Raw genomic sequence first — 22,446 nt, 5'->3', positions numbered from 1 at the left:
TCGTGCCAGCATATGACAAAGAGCCTGTCACATTGTAGATGCACCTTACATACTTGATGGACGAAGAGTTAGAAAGAAAAGTATGCACTGAAATTCATCCTCTCCCCTTCCCTGGCAAAAGAAAATAGGAGTTCCCTTAGCCACCTACCTTGCTTTCTGAGATAAAGGGAACAAGAAAAAGGTTTTCTTCTAAGAGGAAACCTGCCAAGGTGATGGAGGTTCCCAGAAAGCTAGGTGACAAGCCCTGTTGCTGCTCAGCAATGCCCTTAAGGGGCCCCGCCCCCCAGCCTGTATAAAGCCAGGCTGCAGTGGGGCAGCATCAGTTGGCACTCAACCTCCAGAGCACCGTCCTGGCCTTGGCACTGGCACTGGCACGCGCTATGGCAAGTGAAGTGCAAGTCCTGCTCCCCCCGCTGAAAGGGGGGCATCCTCCTGCAGGTAGGCTACCCACCTGCCCTCTGTCCTGCAGATAGCACTGGTCTCACTGCTGCTGCTGCTCCTCCTTCCACCAACGCCTTCAGCCTCCCCACAGAGCAGAGGTTCGCAATGTCCCTGTTGTTGCTTTAACTTCACACCACCTGATTTCCTCCTATGTCTTAGAACTTTCTGGGCTTGCTTATAAACCACCTGAGGAGTTGTCAAGTCCTGGTTGAATTAAAACCTAATTATAGATGAAGGCATAAGGGATTCGGTGCCTGTGAAAAGGGATAGTTAAGGTTGGACCTTCCCTCCCTGGCTGGAGGTGAGCAGAGACACATCCACTGGAAGATGCTGATTTACTGCCATGGCAACCTTCCTCCCAAGAGGTTCCAGTTCTAAGACTCCATCACCCCAGGATGACTGTACCTCATCTGACTCAGTACCCAGGCAAAGCAGCTTCCACACGGAGGACAGCAACTTTATTTTCTCTCTCTCCTCAGGCTTTGGGTTTGGGCAGTGTTATCAATAATGTAGTTCGCCTCATCACCAAGCTAAGGGGCACTTTTTAATATGGACCCAAGCACAGGAGGGGCTGACTAGGGAAGGTAGCAATCAAGGTGTTTTGTAAAATACCCACTTTTCTCTCATTCTTTTTTTTTTTTTTTTGACTTCTGCTCTGTGAAATATGGAGATTAGTTTTATTATACTTAACCATACGCTCATATAGATTGGATGAGGCATGCAAGACTATTTTTAGCCAGTTTTATGTTCTTTCAACTGCCTTCCTTCTTTTTTTCCTCAAGAAACATCTCAAAATCTTGACTACTTTGTTCTTGCCTTTCTCCATTTACGAACCTTATTTATTGGCGTAAGCTTTGGCACTTCTAAGCCAAGGTTATTTTAGTCATCTTTGCTGCAGAGGATGCTGGCAGGTAATAACCTTAAGAAAGCTTCAAACACTAACACAGAGGTTCAATAGCTTTCTGGTGGGCTGCCCACCTGAAAAGAGTACGAATTTTACTACTAACTCTGAGCTTCAAATTCTAGACACCGTGCCCTGGTTTCCAGGGGCAGACTCCTGACATTTTATATTTGTAATTGGATTTAGCCATAGTTAACATTACCTATATTTAAAGTTAATGATGCTGGGGCACCTGGGTGGCCCAACTGGTTGAGCGTCAGACTCCTGATTTTGGCTCAGAATTGTAAGATTGAGCCCTACCTGAAGTTCCGTGCTGGGTGTGAAGTCTGCTTGAGATTCTCTCTCTCCCTCTGCCCCTCCCCAACCACTCACTTCTCTCTCCCTCTCTGAAAAAAATAAAACAAAGTTAATGATGCAAACTAATGGTCAGGAACTATACATGCAAATTATTACAAGAGACATTCATTACAGAGAGACCAAAAAAAAAGAAAGAAAAGAAAAAGAAAAACACGTTCTCTTCCCACCACTTCCACCCCAATCCTTCATGAAATGGGTAAGCTAAAATCTGATTTGCTAAATTACATTTATGAACAAAGAACACAGAGATAAACTTAACCAAATGGAAGTTTGAATGAAACCACCAGGAACTTTCTGCCCCACCACTAATGATTGCTAATTACTCTGTGTACATAGCACACCATGACTCCATCAAGCATGTCACAATGCCTCTGGCATGACAATTAATTATTATGAACTGTGACACTATAGATAAGAGGTTTGGGATAATTAGAATGGAGATGAAGGCAGACTTTTGCCTCCCCGCTGAGAGCAAGGGAACAAAGAAACCTCATCCTTCAGCTTGTCTTGCTACATATTTTAAGTCTGAACCAGTTTGCCATGGCTCAAAATTTTACTCACGGAACAAAAATCGTCCATTGCCAAAACTCCACTGAAGCTTCACCTGATTTTTATAAGCAATATAGAGATGACTGAAAGTGGGCAGCAGGTGTGATATGGAGGGAAAGGTCTGACACTGCCTTTGCGATTGGGCCGACCTTCGGCTTAACCTCTGCTTTCATCCCACACTTCTGGGCCCAGGCGTCCTTATCTTTAAAGCAGGGGCTAATAAATTACATCGATATTATAAGGTGGTTATGATGATTAAAGGAGAACACCTATGGAAAGCACCTGGCCCACGACTGATAATCTCTTTAAAGTGCAGGCCTAGTGAAACACGGGCTGTCAGAAGGAATGATCCTCCCCAATCGCAAGACCTCCTGATGTTGGAGGGCAGCACGAGGCCCTACCAGCAGTCAGAGCAGAAGGGAGCAGAAGGGAATGGACAAGGGACATGGGCCTGCCTCGTCAGGGTTAAAAATGAAACCTCTCAGAAGTCAACCGGCTGTAACTCTTTCCCATCTACGTGTGGAGGGCTGGGCTGCTTTTCTTTCATGTATAGTAATCTATTGCGCTTCTGTTAGCCCTGGTTATCAATGTGTGCTGTGAAACAGACTACATGAAACATGATGTGGCCTAGGCACTAGCCAGCTTAGCTTTGGATTTTCTGCTTTTTTTTGATTCGCCTCGCTCTCAGGTTTAGAAGAACCCTATTGCATGAATGGCCAAAAATGTGTATGGAAGGTAATAGGAGGAAACCAAGTATGCAAGGAACTAGAAAGAGCAGGAGTTTCCAAGTTTTTCTGGATTTCTTGCACCTTGTAATTTGGTTTAAGTCAAATGAATCAAGCCATCAGAGGGGTCACCATGGAACCCCCAAAGAGAATCAGTTTTCTGGCTCACTAAAGAGAGAAGAAAGTCTGGAGACATGCCCAAGGGTCAGTGTCACTTAAAACAAACACCAAAGGCTCAATTCACTCAACTCCAATCTACTCAAGTCAACTAATGGGGGTTGTTGATCTGTAAGGCTCAAGGAGAGGTTGTGAGACCGGCTCCCCTAAACATCACGGGGTCAGGGATTTGGATGACTGCAAGACCAGCTGCTTTCCTAGACATGGCAACAGCCCTGTAGACCAGGATGTGCCGTGGTCTTTGTTTCACAGAGGAGCAAACTAAAAGTCAGCAAGGTTGAGGGACTTGCCCAAAGCCACACAGATAGTGGGGTCCGTGGGGCTGAGATCTGAAAAATAAAGTGGGCCCCATGCCAAAGCTCTCCTAAAGCCCTCTCTCTTTACTTTACCATCTTTTCCTAACTTTTTGGGTCTTGATTGACATCTTGAAATGGGCTGAAAAATTGTAAGTGCAAAGTGAATGTTTTGCAAACGTCTAAACTTTTACTTAAAATCTTCAAGTATAAGTGCTCAGTCACAAGGCAAAGTGTGCACAAACCTTTGTGTTACTCAGCTTTTTCCCATCCATTTCCCACTGATTAGTGAAGGAAAAAAAAGCTTATTTTGCAGGCTGATGTGTCTTTCTTTATCTTGACTCTCCTCTACCAAAAATTTTTGTCTGGAAAATCTTAACTGGAAAATTATTATACAGCATTCTAAACTCAAGGGCCTGTTTTTGCAAAGTTATAAACTACAAAACTAGCCACAAGAGTATAACATTTATTCAGAGGCAGGAAAGCAAAGGTTCATTTTCCTCACAGAAATTTAGACTTTCTAATGAAACCACAGAAAGGCATCTCTCTCTTTTACATTTTTATCTCTAATTCATTTTGCTTAAAGTCTTATGTATTTATACCCCAAAAAATGTTAAAATGTTAAATCAGTTCATATTTTACCTTGCCCAATTCTGATTGGTCTGTCTATAGAAGTTCAAAGGGAATATAGTTCCATACACGGAATTGTGTAAATTATTGCAATTTTGAGAAAACAAAGTTAGACACAGTGAAACTTTGAAGAGTTCTTGTGAGTTGAACCTATCTGGTATATGGAACATGGGCAAGTATCTGTGTTGAATTGTAAATATTTATTTACAATGGTTTATCTAGATTCCAGAGACTAGTGTGACTAGTGTTCCCAGCAGAGCTTTGAAGATGACCCTCCCACAAACTGGTTCCATCTGGTTCAGTCACCCCAAGTACTGGGAGCCTTAATTTGTTCTTAGTCTATCCATCTAGAATATGGGGATATTATCTTCTGTGTCTTTCTACTGTACATGGCTGACCAAGCAAATTACCTACCAGAACAAGTTTGATATGAGAACAGTGTCTGGATATCCAAGGTGTGTGTGGTTTACTTATGCTTCCTAAATCAATGAGTTAGAGCATAGAGCCCCATCACAGAGAGGAATCAGAGTCTCCTACACGAAAGTAGGAATCTTCTAGGATGATTTTTAATTTCCCCTCAAATATCTCTGTTTTATCATTCTTAGGAATATGCCTAATAATAAATTTTTAAATTTCTTTTGGGGGACACCCGGGTGGCTCAGCAGTTTAGCGCCTGCCTTCGGCCCAAGTCATGATCCTGGGGTCCCGGGATCGAGTCCCACGTCAGGCTCCCTACAGGGAGCCTGCTTCTCCCTCTGCCTATGTCTCTGCCTCTCTCTGTCTGTGTCTCTCATAAATAAATAAATAAAATCTTAAAAAAAAATTCTTTTGGCATTTACTTCTCTATTCAGTGCCTTATATTCTTTTCAAAGGGAGGAGTGATTTTATTTTGGAGGCAAAGACTTGATGATGAAGGTCATCTAGTTCAACTTCTAGCAAACTCCCCCAAATCCCCCTGAGTTATTCATGGCAGGTGGACTTCTTTTCTTTAACACACTGAGAGCCAAGGGACTTACTATTGTACTAGGCAACCGACTTCATTTTGAATAACACCAATTAGCCAGGCTAGTAGCCAGGCTCCACCTTTCTGGAACATTGATCCTTTGCATTCTGTCCTCTGGAACAACATAAAATAAATACGACTGATTTCCTCACCAGGAAGCCATTCCTCCTCCATGTGATAGCCTCACAGGTCTTTGAAGATGGCACCCACACTCCCTTGAGTCTATCTTCTTCAGAGGTGATCCTTCCAGACACCCTAGTTCCTCCTGTGACATGGCTCCCTTCTTCATCTGGCCCCCCTCCTCTTGACTTCTCTAGATTGTCAAGGTCTTTGCAAATCAATAGCATAGAACTCAACATTCCAAAGGGCTTCTCATTTTAAACTACTGTTTATTTTAACTATTAACACATTTATTCCTTTTTTTAATTTTTATTTTATTTTATTTTGTTTTAAGATTTTATTTACTTATTCATGAGAGACACACACAGAGAGAGAAAGGCAGAGACACAGGCAGAGGGAGAAGCAGGCTCCATGCAGGGAGCCCGATGCGGGACTCAATCCCGGGTCTCCAGGATCATGCCCTGAGCTGAAGGCGGCACTAAACCACTGAGCCACCCGGGCTGCCCAACACATTTATTCCTATAGTTGGTGATAATAATCAGTCCATATAGATGAAACTATGTAGAAACAATAGCAGCAGGGAAAACACAAGGAGTATTAATAAGAAAATAGTTCTAGCACTCCATATTTCAAACGCATTTGTCACAAGGAGAAAGAAAAATACAGTTGGGAGAGGTACTGAAGGCCCAAGCTCTAGACCTCCTGTATGACTCCTCTCAGTTCAAGAGACAGTGAGCAGTGCTGTGAACACCACCACCCCTCACACGAGGCACTCCCTCCTCAGTCTTCCTGGAAAAGCTATACTTTGGTTTATCTCACATCTACATTCCATGGCTGTCCCAAAGATGATTTCACATCATTTGATTTCTGTTACTGATTATTTGGTATGCCTTTTTCTCATATAATGTGTGTCTTTCTCTGTCTATGTGTATGAATTTAAAGCAGACCATGTGTAAAAATAGCATGCTTTTCCTAGACTTCATCTAATATTACAAAAATTCTAATGAGAAGCTTTTATAATCAATGAAAACACAACTTGGTGATTCAAAATGGCCAAGTAGAGTTTATTTTATGAATGCAAGAATGGTTTGATAGTAAGATATCCATTAATCTGTTACTGTAAGTAACCACATGAAGGACAAAAACCATGGATCATATCCATGAATGCTAAAAAGGCATTTATAATTTTTAAGCCCAGTGAAATACTAATAGAAGAATATTTCCTTAATATGAAAAAATACATAAATATGTACACACACACACATATATATATATTTGTGTGCGTGTGGCTATGTGTGTGTATCCACCTAAGTATGCATCATACTTAATGGGGAAACACTAAAAGCAATCCCTTAAAAATTAGGATAATAAAGATGTTAATCACCACAACTGTTTAACATTATTCTACAGGAAGTAGTGCTATAATTCCTTACAGGTTGTATTTTTTTTTTTTTTACCTGAAAAACCTAAGAGAATCAACAAAAAAACTATTACAAACAATAAGAATTCAATTAAGGTCTGGGTATAAAATCAATGATATAATAACAATGATCTGTCAGAGTTATAATTGAAGAATTGACTCCATTTGTAATAGCAATGGTAACAACCAAGATAAAATGCTTAGAAAATAAACCTAACAGTAAATGTGTTAAGATTTATGCAAACCAGTTACTGAGGGACGCAAAAAAAGATGGAACAGCATACCATGTTCTTGAATAGAGAGTCACCAGGAATATAAACATTTGAGTTTTCCTTTTTTAAAAAGTCTATAAATTTCCTTTGGTCCAGGGCGGGATCCTGGAGACCTAGGATCGAGTCCCACGTCGGGCTCCCTGCATGGAGCCTGCTTCTCCCTCTGCCTGTGTCTCTGCCTCTCTCTCTTTCTTTGTATCTCTAATAAATAAATAAATTTTTAAAAAAATACCACTGACTATAAAAAAAATAAAAATAAAAAAATAAAATAAAAAATAAAATAAAAAGTCTATAAATGTAAAACAAGACCATTAAAAAATAATCAGCAGGACTTTTGGGGAAGGAATTGACAAACTGATTTTAAAGTTCATGTGGAAAAATAGGTCAGAATAGCTAGTGAAATTCTGCAAAGGAAACATAGCAAAGAAGGACTAACTCTATCAGATATTGCCATGCAATGCTGCAATCATTGTCTGTCAACTATTCTTTAATAAATATATATATACACATACATACATATATGCTGCTACATTCATTAAAATAGAGTTGCAACAGCACATAAATGGACAGAGAGATTAATAGATCAGAGTAGGAATCAAATAGAAAAAATTGGACCAAAAAAATTGAGTTCATAAAAAGAAAATAGAAATGGCTTCTAAAACACAGAAACAAGCTCAATCTTTAATGAAATGGAAGAAATGCAAATTAAAGAAGTTTTTTTTTTTTTAACTTATTAGTAGACAAAACCAAACATTTTCTAGCTCCTATTGTTGCCAGAAGTAGGGGGAAACAATCACTGTCATCATAGTTAGTGAGGTTGTAAACTGGTACAACCTCTGGGAAGGGCAATTTGGCAAGACTTGGGAAAATTCAGAATGTACAAACCCTTAAGAACTAACAAGATCTCTTGTAGGAATTTATCCCATGGGTATCCTTGCACTTGTGCAAAATTATGCATATAAAAGGATATTTATTGCAGCATTGTTTGTGACATCAATGAATTAGAAACATCTGAAATGTCCAACATTTGGGAATTGGCTAAGTAAACACAGAACGTTCACATAATGAAATTCTAAAGCAGATGTTAAAAAGAACAATACATTTCTCTATATTTGGATAGATAGGGAATTTACTCCAAAGTTTATGATTGTATGAAAAATATAAACAAACAAGATGCAGAACAATGTGTATTTTATGCTGCCATTTGAAAAAGAACAACCTGTACAATATCTGGATGTGCACACAGACCCATGTAACATTAGCGTCAAGGGAAATGAATAGACGCTGGAAATATTGGTGGGATGGAGACTGCAGATCCTTCATGCTTTCTGAATTATGTGCCTTATGCATGTTTTACAAAAATCAACAGAATATGTAATAATTCTTAAAGAACCATGATAGTGTCAAATTGATAAGCACATTGAGAAATAGAATAGATTTTCTTTACTTTTCACTTTATTGGAGCTAGTTTTAGAAATGGCCAATTTGACATTTCCATAAAAAGAATTAACAGGTTCAAACACATCAATGTCCATTTAGCTTTTTCTCATTTGAGCTTGTCAGATTTTAGATGAGCAAATTTCCTGGGAACAGAAAGAAGTATTTGCTTCGACTTGCAATCTGAAATGGGTTGTTCTTTTTCAAAAATTGATTTCATCTGACATTGTTAAACACTTGAATTGCTGTTAGGTCATCTGTAGCCTGATTAACACTAATTTATCTCCTGAATGGCAGGATTATTAATGTAGTTTAATTACTCATTAGAACATCTGAGTTTGACCAAAGTCCAGAGGTTTGGGGGTCTGGGATGGGAAGGTGGGGTTCCAGTGGGATCAGAAGCATCTCTCTTGAATTAAACGCCTGTTACTACCGCATGCCCTGACTTTTGGCTTGTCTCTCGGAATCTGTGCTTTTGAATGCTTTAGTTGAAAAGAAAAAAAAAAATGCAAGCCTTGCACAAACTTTAATCTTGTGGGAAAACAAGAGGGTCACATTGTAATGGTCTGTTGCTACCCTAAAGAGAGTAATTGGTTTGATAACAAGAAAAAATGGTTTTCAGTGAAATGCCTAGGAGAGTACGTGGCCCTTCTCCTCCCCAACCCAAAGATGTAAACCTCTGCTGCTTTGTTTAGCCTCAGGTCCTGCTCTCTGAACATAAACAAGCAGCCCTCAACCCTTCTCCCCTTCCCTACCTTGTTTGCATGACACAATATTATTTCTTCTATTCAGTTCAAGGTAATGCTTCATTGTGTTGATTTAGATAAAAGTTTCAATCCTCGGAAAGTACTAAAATTCTTTTCAAATCTAATTCATACCTCAAACAACAAAAGCAAGCCTACCCTTTCTATTCTAACCAAAACTCCTGTGTGTTGCTTATTTGTTTATAGTAAAGGCTGGAGGAATGCGCATTCCCAAGAAACAAGAAATTGGTGTCATGGAGAGACATACCAAAAAAACAGGATTAGAGAAAACAAGGTAGGGATTACTTAATTTCTTCTCCTTCATCACCTCAAGTTGTTTTGAGTAACTCTGCTTCCAGAAGTCAGAAGCCTCCCTGCAATTTGAGACAGACCAATGCTCCCTAGGCCTTTGCTGAACAGGGTTAGGGGCAGCCAGCTAAGAAGCAGTGGTGACGGGGCTGTCTTCTGGAAGACTCTCTCTGGGCCCCCTCACCACCCACATCCTCCTCCTCTCTGCAGCCAACCCAGCTGTTTTGTACTTAAAAAGCACAATCCCAATTTCATCCCAACCTGACTCCTGTTCTGTTAGCTTATCTTCATATTAGCCTTTAAAATAGTGTCCGTAAGCCTGCCCTGTTTTCATAATATGCTTTCTGCTGCAGCAAATCTTATGAATTAAAAATAAATGTTTTTTTTCTTAGTTTGTTTTAAATCTATCACTCAATTATTTAGAAAATAATGGCCACTCTATTTGACATAGCCCGAAGGCATATAGATACTGAAGTTGTTTCTCCCTTGCTCCCTCGGCTGTAACCTTGACAAAAGGCACCATTCTCAGAGCTAAGCAGAGAGCTGTGGGCTGGGCAAGTGCACGAATGGTCCAATCATTGGACTGTGGTTAAAGAAAATAACTGTGTTCAAAAAGAAAGAAATGTGCAAAACTGGCTCCTCCAATGAGGTAAGGGGGGCACTTCAGAGACAATTTCCAGATGGTTTCCACCTATGAGTTGAAGAGTGATTCTAATGGAGTCAGTTAGAGGATGTTCAGGATGCATCCTTAAGAATTAATAATAGTCTCAGGGAATGCAGAGGGAAAGAGACTACAGAATTTCTCTGGCTCTTTCATATAAAAATGTATTTAAATCACTTTTCAAGTTTTTTTCCCAATATCTGGGATGGGAATTTTTTAAGGATTTGTTCCACTTTAAAATGAAATGCTCATCTTCCTCATTACCAATAAATGTTTGTTTCTTCTGATACCAGAATATAACTAGCACATAATGAAAGGCAAAGGCTGTAAATCCGCAGCAGTAGGGGTCACATATTATTTATCTTTTGACCCAGCATCTAGGACAGTTCTTAGAATACAGAAAGCACTTGAAATGACACCAGATTGTGATGGAACTGCAAGCTGGTTTTGTTACTAAAACCTGATTCAAGCCTAAACCCTGTTTATTGCCATCCTGATTAACATGCCTGGCCCAGGGGCTCGGAAACTAAAAAGTCATGGCTTGGAAATGACATCCAGCTGGCAGCCAGTGGACAAGTCGTTCATTTCTCTGCACCTCAGGAAATGGGGACTTACTATGAATTCTAACGTCAGCTGAACAATGTGGGAAGAGGTGACCAGAGAGTAATAAAGTGGTGATTGGAACCATCTTTAAAAACTCCATTGTTGTCTAATAGTCATTAAAAGATGAGAATGGAACCACTGTACAACATAAACAGCAAGAAATTGCTCTCGCTCTCTCCCCCCCCTCATCCTATTTACCAGCAATAGATATAGGTATGTAGGGCCTGATGCATATAGGATTTGGGGGCCACTTTAAAGAAAAATAGTAAAACATCACAGATATGAAAGGGCTAGGAACATGCCTGCTGGGGAAGGAACAGGTGCAGGAGGAGGCTCGGAAGCTGAAGCTTCATTAGCTCTACCCTCATTCACCCCTGCTGTTGGTTGGTTAAGCACTCCCTCTGCTTCGGGAGTGTATGCAGGAGACACGAGGGCCTCATTTTCATGGACAGACATCACTCCTTACATTTTGTTGGAGAATGGCTTTTGCAAAATGTATCAGAGGAAATAAATTTCTAAGTATCAGCAATCTATGTCCATTTCCTAATAACTACTACTAACCAACACCAACCATCCAGAAAATAAATAGATAGATAGATAGATAGATAGATAGATAGATAGATAGATAAAGCCAAGTACAAATTTTCCATCAAGAAGGAAGGCTCAGCCCTGATTGACGCTCTCCTACAAAATAAACTGGCCTGAGAAAAAGAAGCCAGACACAAAAGAGTACATGCTGCGTGACTCGTTTTATGAAGTACAGAAACAGCCAAACTGCAGAGCTGTAAGTCAGGTAGTGGTTTTCCTTAGGGCGGGCTGGTTTGACTAGTTGTGAATAGTCACCAAGCTATATACTCCAATGGAAAGAGAAAAGAAAAATAGCCTCATAATAATAACGTGGCCTACAAAGATTTTTGTAGCACATGGGCGCACAGAAGTAGAATTGTTTTTTCTTCTAGATATTGCCACACAGAGTAAAAACTTAAAGGCCAAGTAGATAGTCCTTGTATAAACCATGTAGCCTCCTTAGTGGGAAGGTTTTCAGGTCCTATATGACATTTTGTTTCCTCTTTACAGTACCATTGCAAGTGTTGCCAAACTCCAGGCCATGGATACTCTGAATGACACACTGGAGAAGGTGAGGCTTTGGGGTGCAGGTGAGACCCCCCGCCATGGAATGCTCCCAATCAGTATTTATCCATCACATGGGGCTCCCTGGGTGAACGAACACTGACCACTGAGCTTTTATCCAGCTCAGAGATTTGCCATCCTTGTGAAAGAATCTGCTCTCAGTCCAAGGACCGCAAAGAGGTTTTGGTGAGAAAAGCTGTTTCTCCCAAATTCCTAGTGTCTATTTAATAAAGCATTTCAAAAATAAGATAGAAAACAACGCAAGAATCATGACACCAAGCTGGCAGCGTTTTACTCTGCCATCCCAAATATTTCTCAGTGGCATCTCATTTCTCATGGCCTATTTCTAGAAAAAAGCAGCCTGTGTATTGGGAAGTCAGTAGTTTGGGGCCTTCCTCCCCACCACTGCATACCCACAAGGAAATATCTGATTTGAGGTGAAGGTGGGTGGTGGAGGGTTGCACAGTTTTAGGGCTGGAGGCACGCTGGGCCCCGGCTGGGTTTATCCAGTAACATCTGTTTATGAAGGTGGTTGGCTATTGCTATTTTTATTTCTATATCTTGTGTTTCTTCTAAGTAGCTCCAGAAACTCAGAAAACTCTTACCAGAGCAACAGTGCTTTGGTTTTACTAGTTTGTTTTTAAGTTTTGTAGGTAAACTAAATAAGAGTCCTTATTCTACTCCTACAGGGCAGATAAGTTGCATTTAAAGCAACAAATAACCACTCTTTCTGCTGCTCTCACATTAATTGAAGGGACAGGACTGTGCATAATTTATAGAAGGAAGACTAGCTGTTGCTGCCAAAAATCAGGGGCCTGGAAAAGGTCGGAGCAGAAACTGAGCAGCTGGACCTCTGGGGCCTCCATCTAGTAGTAGCTCCTCCACCTGCTATTGCTATGACCTTGAGCAAATTATACTGTGCCTTAGATAAGTCCTTGGTAAAACGGAGACAAGGAAGGGCGCTTGGATGGCTCAGTCGGTTAAGCATCCAACTCTTGGTCTCAGCTTAGGTCTTGATCTCAGGTTCAAGCCCCACTTTGGGCCACGTGCTGGGTACGGAACCCACTTTTTTTAAAAATGGAGATAAGGAAGAGTATATATTTCCCAGTATATATTTCCCAGAGTATATATTTCACTTATGTGGAATAAGTGAGTTTGTACATGTGAAGCTCTTAGAACAGTGCCTGGCACAGAGTAACCTGTTTGTGCTCTGTTCTGGTGAGTAGCACTGGTTCTGTGGCAGCGAAATAAACAGCTGTGCCTGAAGTTCATGGGATATAACAAGGCAGATGGTACTAGGCAGGTTTTTTTGTTTTTGTTTTTGTTTTTAAGTCATCTCCATGCCCAACATGCAGCTGAAGCTCACAACTTCAAGATCAAGAGTCCAATGTTTTACTGACTGAGCCAGCCAGGTGTCCCAGTACAAGGCAAGATCTCGATTATAGGCTACCGCTACAAAGCCTTCTAATGTGGGGGGCTTGGTTCTTCCACAAATAGATTCGAGGTGAGGTCATAAACAACTCTTTGCCTTCCTGGATTTAGAAGTAGGGCAGGGATGAATGGTGCCCTGTCAGAGCAACACAGGCTGCCAGCTTCTGCATCCCACATCCTCCTGCACCTGCCCACCAGACGCCTCTTCCGCAGGGGCCAGACTGTTCACAGTTGTAAGTGGAACTGGAGGGATTAGACATGTTCCTCTAGAATATATGTGAACCCAAAATAAAATGTTTAAAGAGAGTGGTCAGTCGAAGTTGATTATGCCATGTATTAGTTACAGTGCCAGAGTCTATATTGCTTTTTATAGACATAGGTGCTTATGTCTTCACATGGAGGAGTTCTCTTCCTTTCAGTTAAAAATAACACTTCCTTATTTCACAGATTAAAAGAAAAATCAACAGCGATAATAACAAGTTGTATTTGTAAACCACAAGAAAACATTGAGATGGTGTGTTGTTACAAATATTTTTAACAGCAACTGTACCTATTTAAAAAAACAAACAGGGGCACCTGGGTGGCTCAGTCTGTTAAAGCGTCTGCCTTCAGCTCAAGTTATGATCCCAGGGTCCTGGGGGGTGGGAGGTTCTGCTCAGCAGGGAGTCTGCTTCTCCCTTTCCCTCTGCCTGCCATTCCCCCTGTTTCTGCTCTCTCTCTCTGACAAATAAATAAATGTTTTTAAGAATCTAAAAAACAAAACAAACAACTTTAACACTGAATTCAATGTTTACTGCAGTGGGACTGTGGCTAAGACTGCATAGTTTACTGGTTAGAACAGGGCTGACGTCAGACATCAGATGTGTTTCCCACTGGCTCTGTCATTGACATTTCTTGCCTTTTCTATGCCTCTGTTTCCTCATCTGTAAACGGGAATGTGGTTAAAGTATCCATTTCACAGACATATTATGAGAATAAAATGAAATTATAGAACATATGCAAAGTACTTAGCAGGGCCAGGTGCAATTAGCCCTTGTAAGTGTTAGCTTCTATTCCCAGGGCAGTATCCTACAGGACATCACTCGGAATCCCAGGCAAAGTATAAGAAACCCGCAACAAAATCAAGTCCAAGATCACCATGTATAACTATCTTGAATATGGTACTTGATGGGATCAATTGTTTTCTTACCACTAAGAAAAATGCCCCCTGAACCCATAATTCAACCTGAAGCATAATAAGACTTTTTTTTTTTAATTTTTTATTTTTTTGGGAGAGAGAGAGAGAGAGAGAGAGCACACAAGGTGGTAGGGGAGGGAGGGGCAGAAGGAAAGAGAGAATCTTAAGCAGGCTCTGTGCTAAGCTAGGGCTGATCACTTGACCCCGGAGATCATGACCTGAGCCAAAATCAAGTGTTGGACACTTAACCCACTGAGCCACCCAGGTACCCCTAAGTAAGATTTTATAATAAAGATCAATTTGGGATAGAAAGACCAATGCCTTTTAAAAAACAGATCTCTTGAGATCAGTGGTTGTCAGGAGCTGGGAGGAGAGGCTGACCAGAAAGGGACAGGATAGAATTTGGGGGATTGAGGGTTCTATCTCCTGATTTTGGTCACAGATGTTTGTATTTGTGAAAAGTCATATAAATGTACACTAAAAAAGGTATATTTTACTGTAGATAAATTATACTTTAATTTTTAAATGAAGAAAATGCATAAACTATACTGCCTCATACAAAAAAAATCAAGATATATAAAAGATAGAGAAATGTAAATATAGATATCTGCTGATGGATTTTCACCAGCATTACCATTCCCCTCACAATATTGTCATGAAGACCTAACAATATACAAGAAGAAGAATGCAGAAGTAATGCAGTAGCAGGGCAGCCCAGGTGGCTCAGCGGTTTAGTGCCGCCTTCAGCCCAGGGCATGATCCTAGAGACCTGGGATCGAGTCCCATGTTAGGCTCCTGCATGGAGCCTGCTTCTCCCTCTGCCTATGTCTCTGCCTCTCTCTCTCTCTCTCTCTCTCTCTCTCTCTGTGTCTCTCATGAATAAATAAATAAATAAATCTAAAAAAAAAAAAAAGAAATGCAGTAGCAGAAATGAGGGTCACATCCTCTGCATATGTAATATTCATTCTTGCCCTCAGAATGAATATTACTGCCCTAGGATTATGTCTAGTTCCAAGAACTCATGTTAATTCTCATATGAATGTAAGAACTTAAGAGTCTAAGGTAGGGGGGCGCCTGAGTGGCTCAGTGTGTTAAGCGTCCGACTCTTGATTTCAGCTCAGGTCATGATCTCAGGGTTGTGAGATCGAGATCCCCATCAGCTCTCTCCCTCTCCCTCTGCCCCCCCGCCCCCCGCTCACACACATGTGCACACCCTCTGTCTCTCTCTCAAAAAGAGTGTAAGGCAGTAAGAGGACGGTCCTATTCATAAGAGCTCATCAACCACTGAAACATGGCAAGAAAAATAAAGAAATTTCTATCCATGTTATTCATCTCTAGATACCCTACTTTAAAATCAGCTTAGGGGTTGAGATTTGGGAGATTGGAAAACAATCCCCCAAAGCTTGGAACTGTATGAATCTAAATGGGAAGCAGTCTGAATTTTTCCCCTCCTAGTATTTCCCCCATCTCCTCCCTGCATGCAGACCTCTCTCACTACTTTTCTCCTTCTCTCCTTCCCTCTCCAATCAGCCCTCCCTGCCTCTCTCAGCTCTACATAATGAGAGGGTTCATGTTGCCTGGTGACAGGCCATATATCATGATATTCCTGCAGAAAAGGGGTTATGTAACCCCAAAACTCTCTGGGCTAAAAATCTGGGAGAACCAGTCTCGGACCAAGTTCCACCAGCTCCTTCAAGGCTGTTTGACCTTTTAGAAGTCGTGTAGCTCCTCTGAGATTTATGGTGGTTCATTTAATCTTTTCTTTTCTTTTTTTTTTTTAAGGCAGAGAGTGAGAGAGGATGATACTGCCAAATATAATTCTTTAGACAGTGATGGAAGTGATATTTGGCAATAATTGTGAAGCTTCTCTGAATGTGAAAGCGGCCAATTGAATGAAGCATTAGGAACAAGGTTGGGTTATGGTGTGGAGGAGGTGGGAGGTTGAAGCCTAGTTAAAGTTGGGGCCACTTTTCAAGTTGCCAGATGTGTCACCACCACCACACTTAGTGAGAAGTGTGTGAAATGGGATCCTGAGGGAGCGGAAACTATCAGAGGCATCTGCAAATCTAAAAAGGTTTCTCTTGTTCTGTAGATTAACATCACCGTAGGAGGATCCTTGAATTTCATTGACTCGAGCTGAATGTTTTGTTTTAAGCCTTTTGCTTAACGGGGTGTAGAAATCTAAGTGCCAACATTCAAGTTGGAAGTTAACACTCTGGAAAGATGAATGGAAGAGCTGCCTGTCTGCTAATACTACCTAGCTTCAGCCTCTTAAACAAAACCTGCCACCGATTTCCTCGCATCTAGAATTTCTTTCACAGCTCCAATCGTAAAGACTTTTATTATACTTCTTTCGCTTTTTTTCTCTGAAACTAAAACTATAGGTTCTGAGGTCAAAGTTACCCAAGATGAAGGTAGATTCTCCACGTGGGAATTTCTACTGATCAGCTTTTCAAGTTCAATATGTTGCCCCTTCTGTGATGGAGTCACAGCAAGACAAATCCTTATAAATACACCAGCCTTGAATTCTTTCTCTTACGGGGTTACCCTAGATTCTCTTATCCTAATGAATCAGACAAGAAACACCTTTCTTTTTACAAACCCTGTCCTTTTATAAAGACTAATGATGAAAAATCCAAAGCTTCTGAAATTTCAGATGCCAGCTTGAAACACAGCTGGTTGGAAGTTGTACTCTGGAAAGCTTTTCCTACTTATTTCTAGTTCCAGCTTGAAAAATCTTCTTATCACCATTGATACAAAATCTACAGCAAAGAATTTATTAGGGCATTGAGAAGTTGACCGTTTTACTTACAGCTTCATCAGTTCTGGTGGAAGACTTTATAGACTCTCCATCCACAACCCCCAAATCCTTCAACATTAGGGTGATCCTAATTGAGGGATTGGAGCATATGAGAAAGAGAACTTGACTGCCTTATTATATATTCAAGAGTTGCTGTACAGCCCTGCTACTAGCTCCCTAAAACCTGTGCATTTGTAATTTAATAATTATAGGCAGTTTCCCTAAGGCTGTTATCTTTGCCAGAATTATTTCCACTTCCTTCTCAATCCTGTTGATTTTTTTTTCCCCCTAAACGTTCCCAGATCAGTTCACAGATGGCCAACCGACCGGCCCCAGGGACAGCCTCCCGTTCATTCCGATCTGCAGCAGTCCCTTACTGAAAGGCAGTTGAGCAGAACTTTCAGGACCTCTCTTAAATGTCTTAGTGAAAATGTAACCCTTAACCCTGGTGCATTATGATGGGAACATCAAATGGTACAGCCACTGTAAAAAACAATATGGCAGTTCCTCAAAAAATTAAACATAGAATTATATGATCCAGCGATTCCACTTCTGGGTATATACTCAAAAGAATTGAAAGCAGGGATTTGACCAGCTGTTTGTACACCAGTGTTCATAGCAGCCTTATTCACAATAGTCAAAAGGTAGAAACGACCCAAACGTCCAACGTCCTATCATCATTACATATCCCTACAAAATGTGGTATCTACACAGTCAGTGGGATATTATTCAGCCTTAAAAAGGAAGGGAATTCAGACACTTAACTACCACATGAGTAAGCCTTGAAGGCATTAAGAGAAACGAAAGAGGCCAGACAGGAAAGGACAAATCTTGCCTGAGGCCACTTATATGCGATACCTGGAAGTCAGAAGTCAGAGACAGACAGAGAAGGTGTTGCCAGAGGCTGGAAGGTGGGAGGAGGGAGTGAGGAGTTACTATTTAAAGGACACAGAGCTTCAGTTCGATGTGATGAAAAAGTTCTGGAGGTGAATAGTACGGATGGTTGCCCAACAATGTAAATGTGTTTAATGCAGCTAAACTGTTTGCTTAAAAATGGTTGAAATGGGAAATTTTGTCATGTGGATTTAAAAAAATTTTAAGTAGTAAAAAAAAAAAAATTGCAGCCTCTGAAGTGCAGAGATAAGCCTAAAGATGTCAGGTCATGAGTGGGTGCCACCCTCCCCCTCCTGTTTCACCCCTGCCGTGGTGGCTTTCGTGCCTTCAGAGCAACAGGCAATTCTGTGGCTTCGTCTCCGCCGCCTCGACTTGTCCTCTTGCCCCATCTCCCCTTGGCTACTTGCCCACATTTCTGTTATGTCAGAATCACCTATTTCCTTTCTCACCCCCTTCACCTTGTGTTGGACTTGAAGTAACCTGGCAGGGTGCTCCTCCCACCTGTAATCTCTTCTATGTGGTGTAGAGCGAACCTGACATAATCCATCTGTTTTAGTTGACACTAGAGATACCCCTGAAGTCACTGGCCTCTTAAGTTTCCTTTTAGTTCTAATGTTAAAAGAAAAACAAAACACACTGCCCTTACCCCACTATAACATGTCATGTGGCCCAATGATAATTGACCTGACCAAAAAAAGGCATTGGCTCTTTTTTTACTCTAAAGCAACATTTATGACCCATACCCCGATTATGTTTTTTCCTTCCTGCTAGAACTCCAGCAGAGACCATCCCTAGGTTTAATTATTATATTACTTCTGTATACTCATTGTAAAAGAAAAATTTTTAGAAAAATATTGACAGGCAAAGTAAAGAAGACTGGAGATTGCCCGTAATTCCTCAGAGATAATCATTGTTAACACTTGAGGGTATATCCTTCCACTGTGTTTAATTTTTTAAGACCAAGAAGAAAGGACTTTCTGGAGTCAAGTTCCACATGAAAGGGAATGCTGTGTGCCCAGAGCTCAGGGACATTTGAGAAGAGATAGAAGGCACATATGTTTTCCCTGGCTTAGAAGAGCCCGAACAACTATAAACAATGTGATGCCTGGGGTCACGCGCAGTTTATCTCCCCGGTTATTTAACTTGAGTGTCAGGGCAAGGGCATCTAAGTTCTGCAGTGACAAGTTAAATTCCTGGTGAGCTGAGGCACCCCTCCCTTGCTGGCTAAGGTAAGTGTCCTTAGGTATCTTTCTGTTGCATCGCTCGGCTTAGAAACCAAGAACTGGAATGGGCCCAAAAGGTCACTGGGTCCAAATTCTCCTAGGAAGACTACATCCGAATTGCTTAAGGCACTGGACATCTTTCCATCTTAAGCTCTCCTTAGTGGAAATTCCATAAAGTCTCTTGGTTCCATGTGAAATTCCTCTTAATGTCCAAAGTTTCAGTCCGTGTTCATTGAAAGCCACTTTTCCTCACAGATGTCATCCAGGGGATGACTAATAAGAAGTTTGTAACCTGAAGCTACTAATTAATCACTCTTCAGCTTTCTTCGTGCCAGGCTTTGGAGACTGAACCATGTTAAATTGCCAATATTGGACCATTCTTGACCTACAAAAACAGCCATTTCACACACTTCAACATACCACCTGACCCTAACTCTTCTCAACTTCTTTCATTGGTTCCTTATTTCTGGTCTGTTGACAATGAAGGTGTTCCTCCCCTGCAGGACCTTCTCTGGTGTCCCCATAGCCTCCTCAGAATGTAGTGATCCATATATGTGTGTGCTAGGGCCAAATACTCGTTAAAGGACTAATGAGATATAATTAAGCATTTCTGCCTTTAAACATGTCACTTCAGGGACGTCTGGGTGGCTCAGCGGTTGGGCATCTGCCCTTGGCTCAGGACATGATCCCGGATTCCTGGGATCGAGTCCTGTGTCAGGCCCCCTGCGTGGGGCCTGCTTTTCCCTCTGCCTGTGTCTCTGCCTCTCTTTCTGTGTCTTTCATGAATAAATGAAATCTCAAAAAAAAAAAAAAAGTCACTTCAAAACATACATATAAATGCACATGTATTTTTTTATTATTTTGTATATAGTATAGTTTATAGTTTTCAAAATCAGAAACAAGCTAACGAGAGACACCCAGGTGAATGCATACATGTGTGAGCCCAGAGCTGGAGGTGGTATGGGAAAAAGATGTATGAAAGAAAGAAGCAAAACTGTGAAACTCCTCGGACCAACTGCATCGCTCTCTGCTACTCTAATACTTCATGACCAAAAAAATCCAATACGCTTATTTTTTTCTTTCCTTCTCACCTTTAGCTCAGCCATAAATTTCCAGCAGTGGTGCACATGGCACATCAAAAACCCAGACCTGCTCTGGAGAAGGTCACTCCACTGAGAAGGATCTACATTATTCAGCAGCCTCGAAAATGTTAAGCCGGGACGTAAAACACAGCCGTCTGGCCAACTGCCTGCAACATCTGACAGCTTAGCAAAAAGGACCAAAACTTTCCATAGGCCTAGTGCCCTCCCTTGGTAAATAAAACTGCTTTTGTATCTTCTCTTTTTGACTTTAGATAATAAAGCATCCAAAATTATAAATACAGTGCATTCTCAGGCCTCATTTTGGTCCAGGTCAGGATCCCGCTGATGCTTACATATGTAATTCTGTTGGATAAGTGGAGAGTCCAGAGTACTTGAGTATTCCACTCCACCTCCCAGGATAAGCTCCTTTCTCCTTGTTGCTGACCCCGAGCTGTTCCACCCACAGTGAGTTCTCTCAGAAGGACAGAGGTCAGAAAGGAATGCTCCGAGCTCTGCAAAGGCCAATAGTCTATGCAAACATGAGGACTGATTCTTCCCAGTGTGTTTGTCTTAAGATGCTCAAGCTTTCACTAGAGATGAAATGTTGTTTCCAGGTCCCCACATTGATACGTAGTTTGTTTTGAAGGTTTGCTGAGGGAAAATGAAAAACTCAGATGTGTTACAAACATATTCTCCTCTGTAGAACAATCAAGGATGAGAGGTAGAATTATAGTGTCAGGGACACCTCGGTGGCTCAGTGGTTGAGCGTCTGCCTTCGGCCCAGGGCATGATCCTGTAGACCCGGGATAGAGTCCCGCGTCGGGCTCCCGGCATGAAGCCTGCTTCTCCCTCTGCCTGTGTCTCTGCCTCTGTGTGTGTGTGTGTCTCTCATGAATGAATAAATAAAATCTTTAAAAAAAAAAAAAAGAATTATAGTTTCAGGAGGAGATTTGTTCAGGGTCTCTCACAAAGTTCATGCTCTAGAACCACGGGGGTCATGATGCTACAGGGCACTGTGGTTAGGGTAAAGACATTGGTTTTAATTGGAGATGGGCAGGGGAAGGAAAGTGTTGCCATAGCTGACCCTATGCTCTAGCTGTCCTACCCTCCACCACACACACACACACACACACACACACACACACGGTCTTCATCTACTCACATGTGAATAGCCAAGGCTATCTTCAGGTGATGGTAGGGCACAACCACATTCTTTATCCACAAAGCTTAGCTGTCACTTATAGTTCCACCACCTACACCCCTCATTAATAATGCTCTCCAACAATTAGCACTTGTCGTGACCCAGGAAAGTGGTCAGTACTCTAGTCCATCATGTTATAGGTTGATAACCCTTGGAGTGTGACCTGGTGCCATGCCTATCTCCAATTCCTGGAACTCCAGAAGCACTTGGCTAAAGTCCAGTAGTCATGCTGATGCATCTTGCTCCTTCCCCTGCATTGTTTGGCTCTTTTTCAGAAATAAGAAAATTGTTTGAGGCAATATCGAGACTTCAGACAGTGCCAGCATGAATCGATAAGACAGTCCTAACCATCTCACTTTGGCTTAGCTCAGTTCCCAGTCCTCTGGACCATTGTCAGAAATATTCCAGAAAGGTAAGTGTTGCAAGGCTCACTTGTTCTTGTAAATGCACAGAAGTTCAAGGTCAGCCATGACTCCCCAGAGGACAGTAGCAAAGTATAAATAGGTTGATGGAAATTAGCTGGAAAACTGGACTGAGATTAGAAGACTAGGGTTCTACTTCTGCCCTTTACTAGTTTTTTTGTTTTGTTTTGTTTTGTTTTTTTAAGATTTCATTTATTTATTTGAGAGAGAGAAAGCACAAGTCAGGAGGAGGGGTAGAGGGAGAAGGAGAAGCAGGCTCTCTGTTGAGCAGGAAGCCAGACATGGGGCTTCATCCCAGGACCCTGAGATCATGACCTGAGCCAAAGGCAGACACTTAACTGACTGAGCCACCGGGGTACCAGTGACCTTTACTAATTCTTAAACCTTAAACAAGCCACCCAGCCTTTCTGATTCTTGTCAAATGGGCATAATAACACCTGACCC

General features: G+C 41.4%; 1 protein-coding gene across 1 annotated transcript; it reads left to right on the top strand.

The window, feature by feature from the left end:
- The first annotated feature begins 309 nt into the window (after positions 1–309).
- Positions 310–20,680, top strand: DAPL1 (death associated protein like 1). Its single transcript, XM_072811509.1, has 4 exons — positions 310–438; positions 9,276–9,363; positions 11,719–11,779; positions 20,395–20,680. The coding sequence occupies exons 1-4, from the start codon at positions 381–383 to the stop codon at positions 20,509–20,511; spliced, it is 324 nt and encodes a 107-aa protein (XP_072667610.1). The 5' UTR covers positions 310–380; the 3' UTR covers positions 20,512–20,680.
- The last annotated feature ends 1,766 nt before the right edge of the window (positions 20,681–22,446 follow it).

Source organism: Canis lupus, chromosome 34 (assembly GCF_048164855.1).
Source record: "Canis lupus baileyi chromosome 34, mCanLup2.hap1, whole genome shotgun sequence".
In the NCBI taxonomy this organism is placed as follows: domain Eukaryota; kingdom Metazoa; phylum Chordata; class Mammalia; order Carnivora; family Canidae; genus Canis; species Canis lupus.
Note: the sequence above shows the minus strand (reverse complement) of the source record. Positions and strands in the feature narration are given on the sequence as shown.

Coding starts and splice junctions, on each gene's coding strand:
- DAPL1 (XM_072811509.1), top strand. CDS start 381: ATGGCAAGTGAAGTGCAAGTCCTGCTCCCCCCGCTGAAAGGGGGGCAT. Junction 439..9,275: donor AGGGGGGCATCCTCCTGCAG/GTAGGCTACCCA, acceptor ATTTGTTTATAG/TAAAGGCTGGAGGAATGCGC. Junction 11,780..20,394: donor TGAATGACACACTGGAGAAG/GTGAGGCTTTGG, acceptor TCTCACCTTTAG/CTCAGCCATAAATTTCCAGC.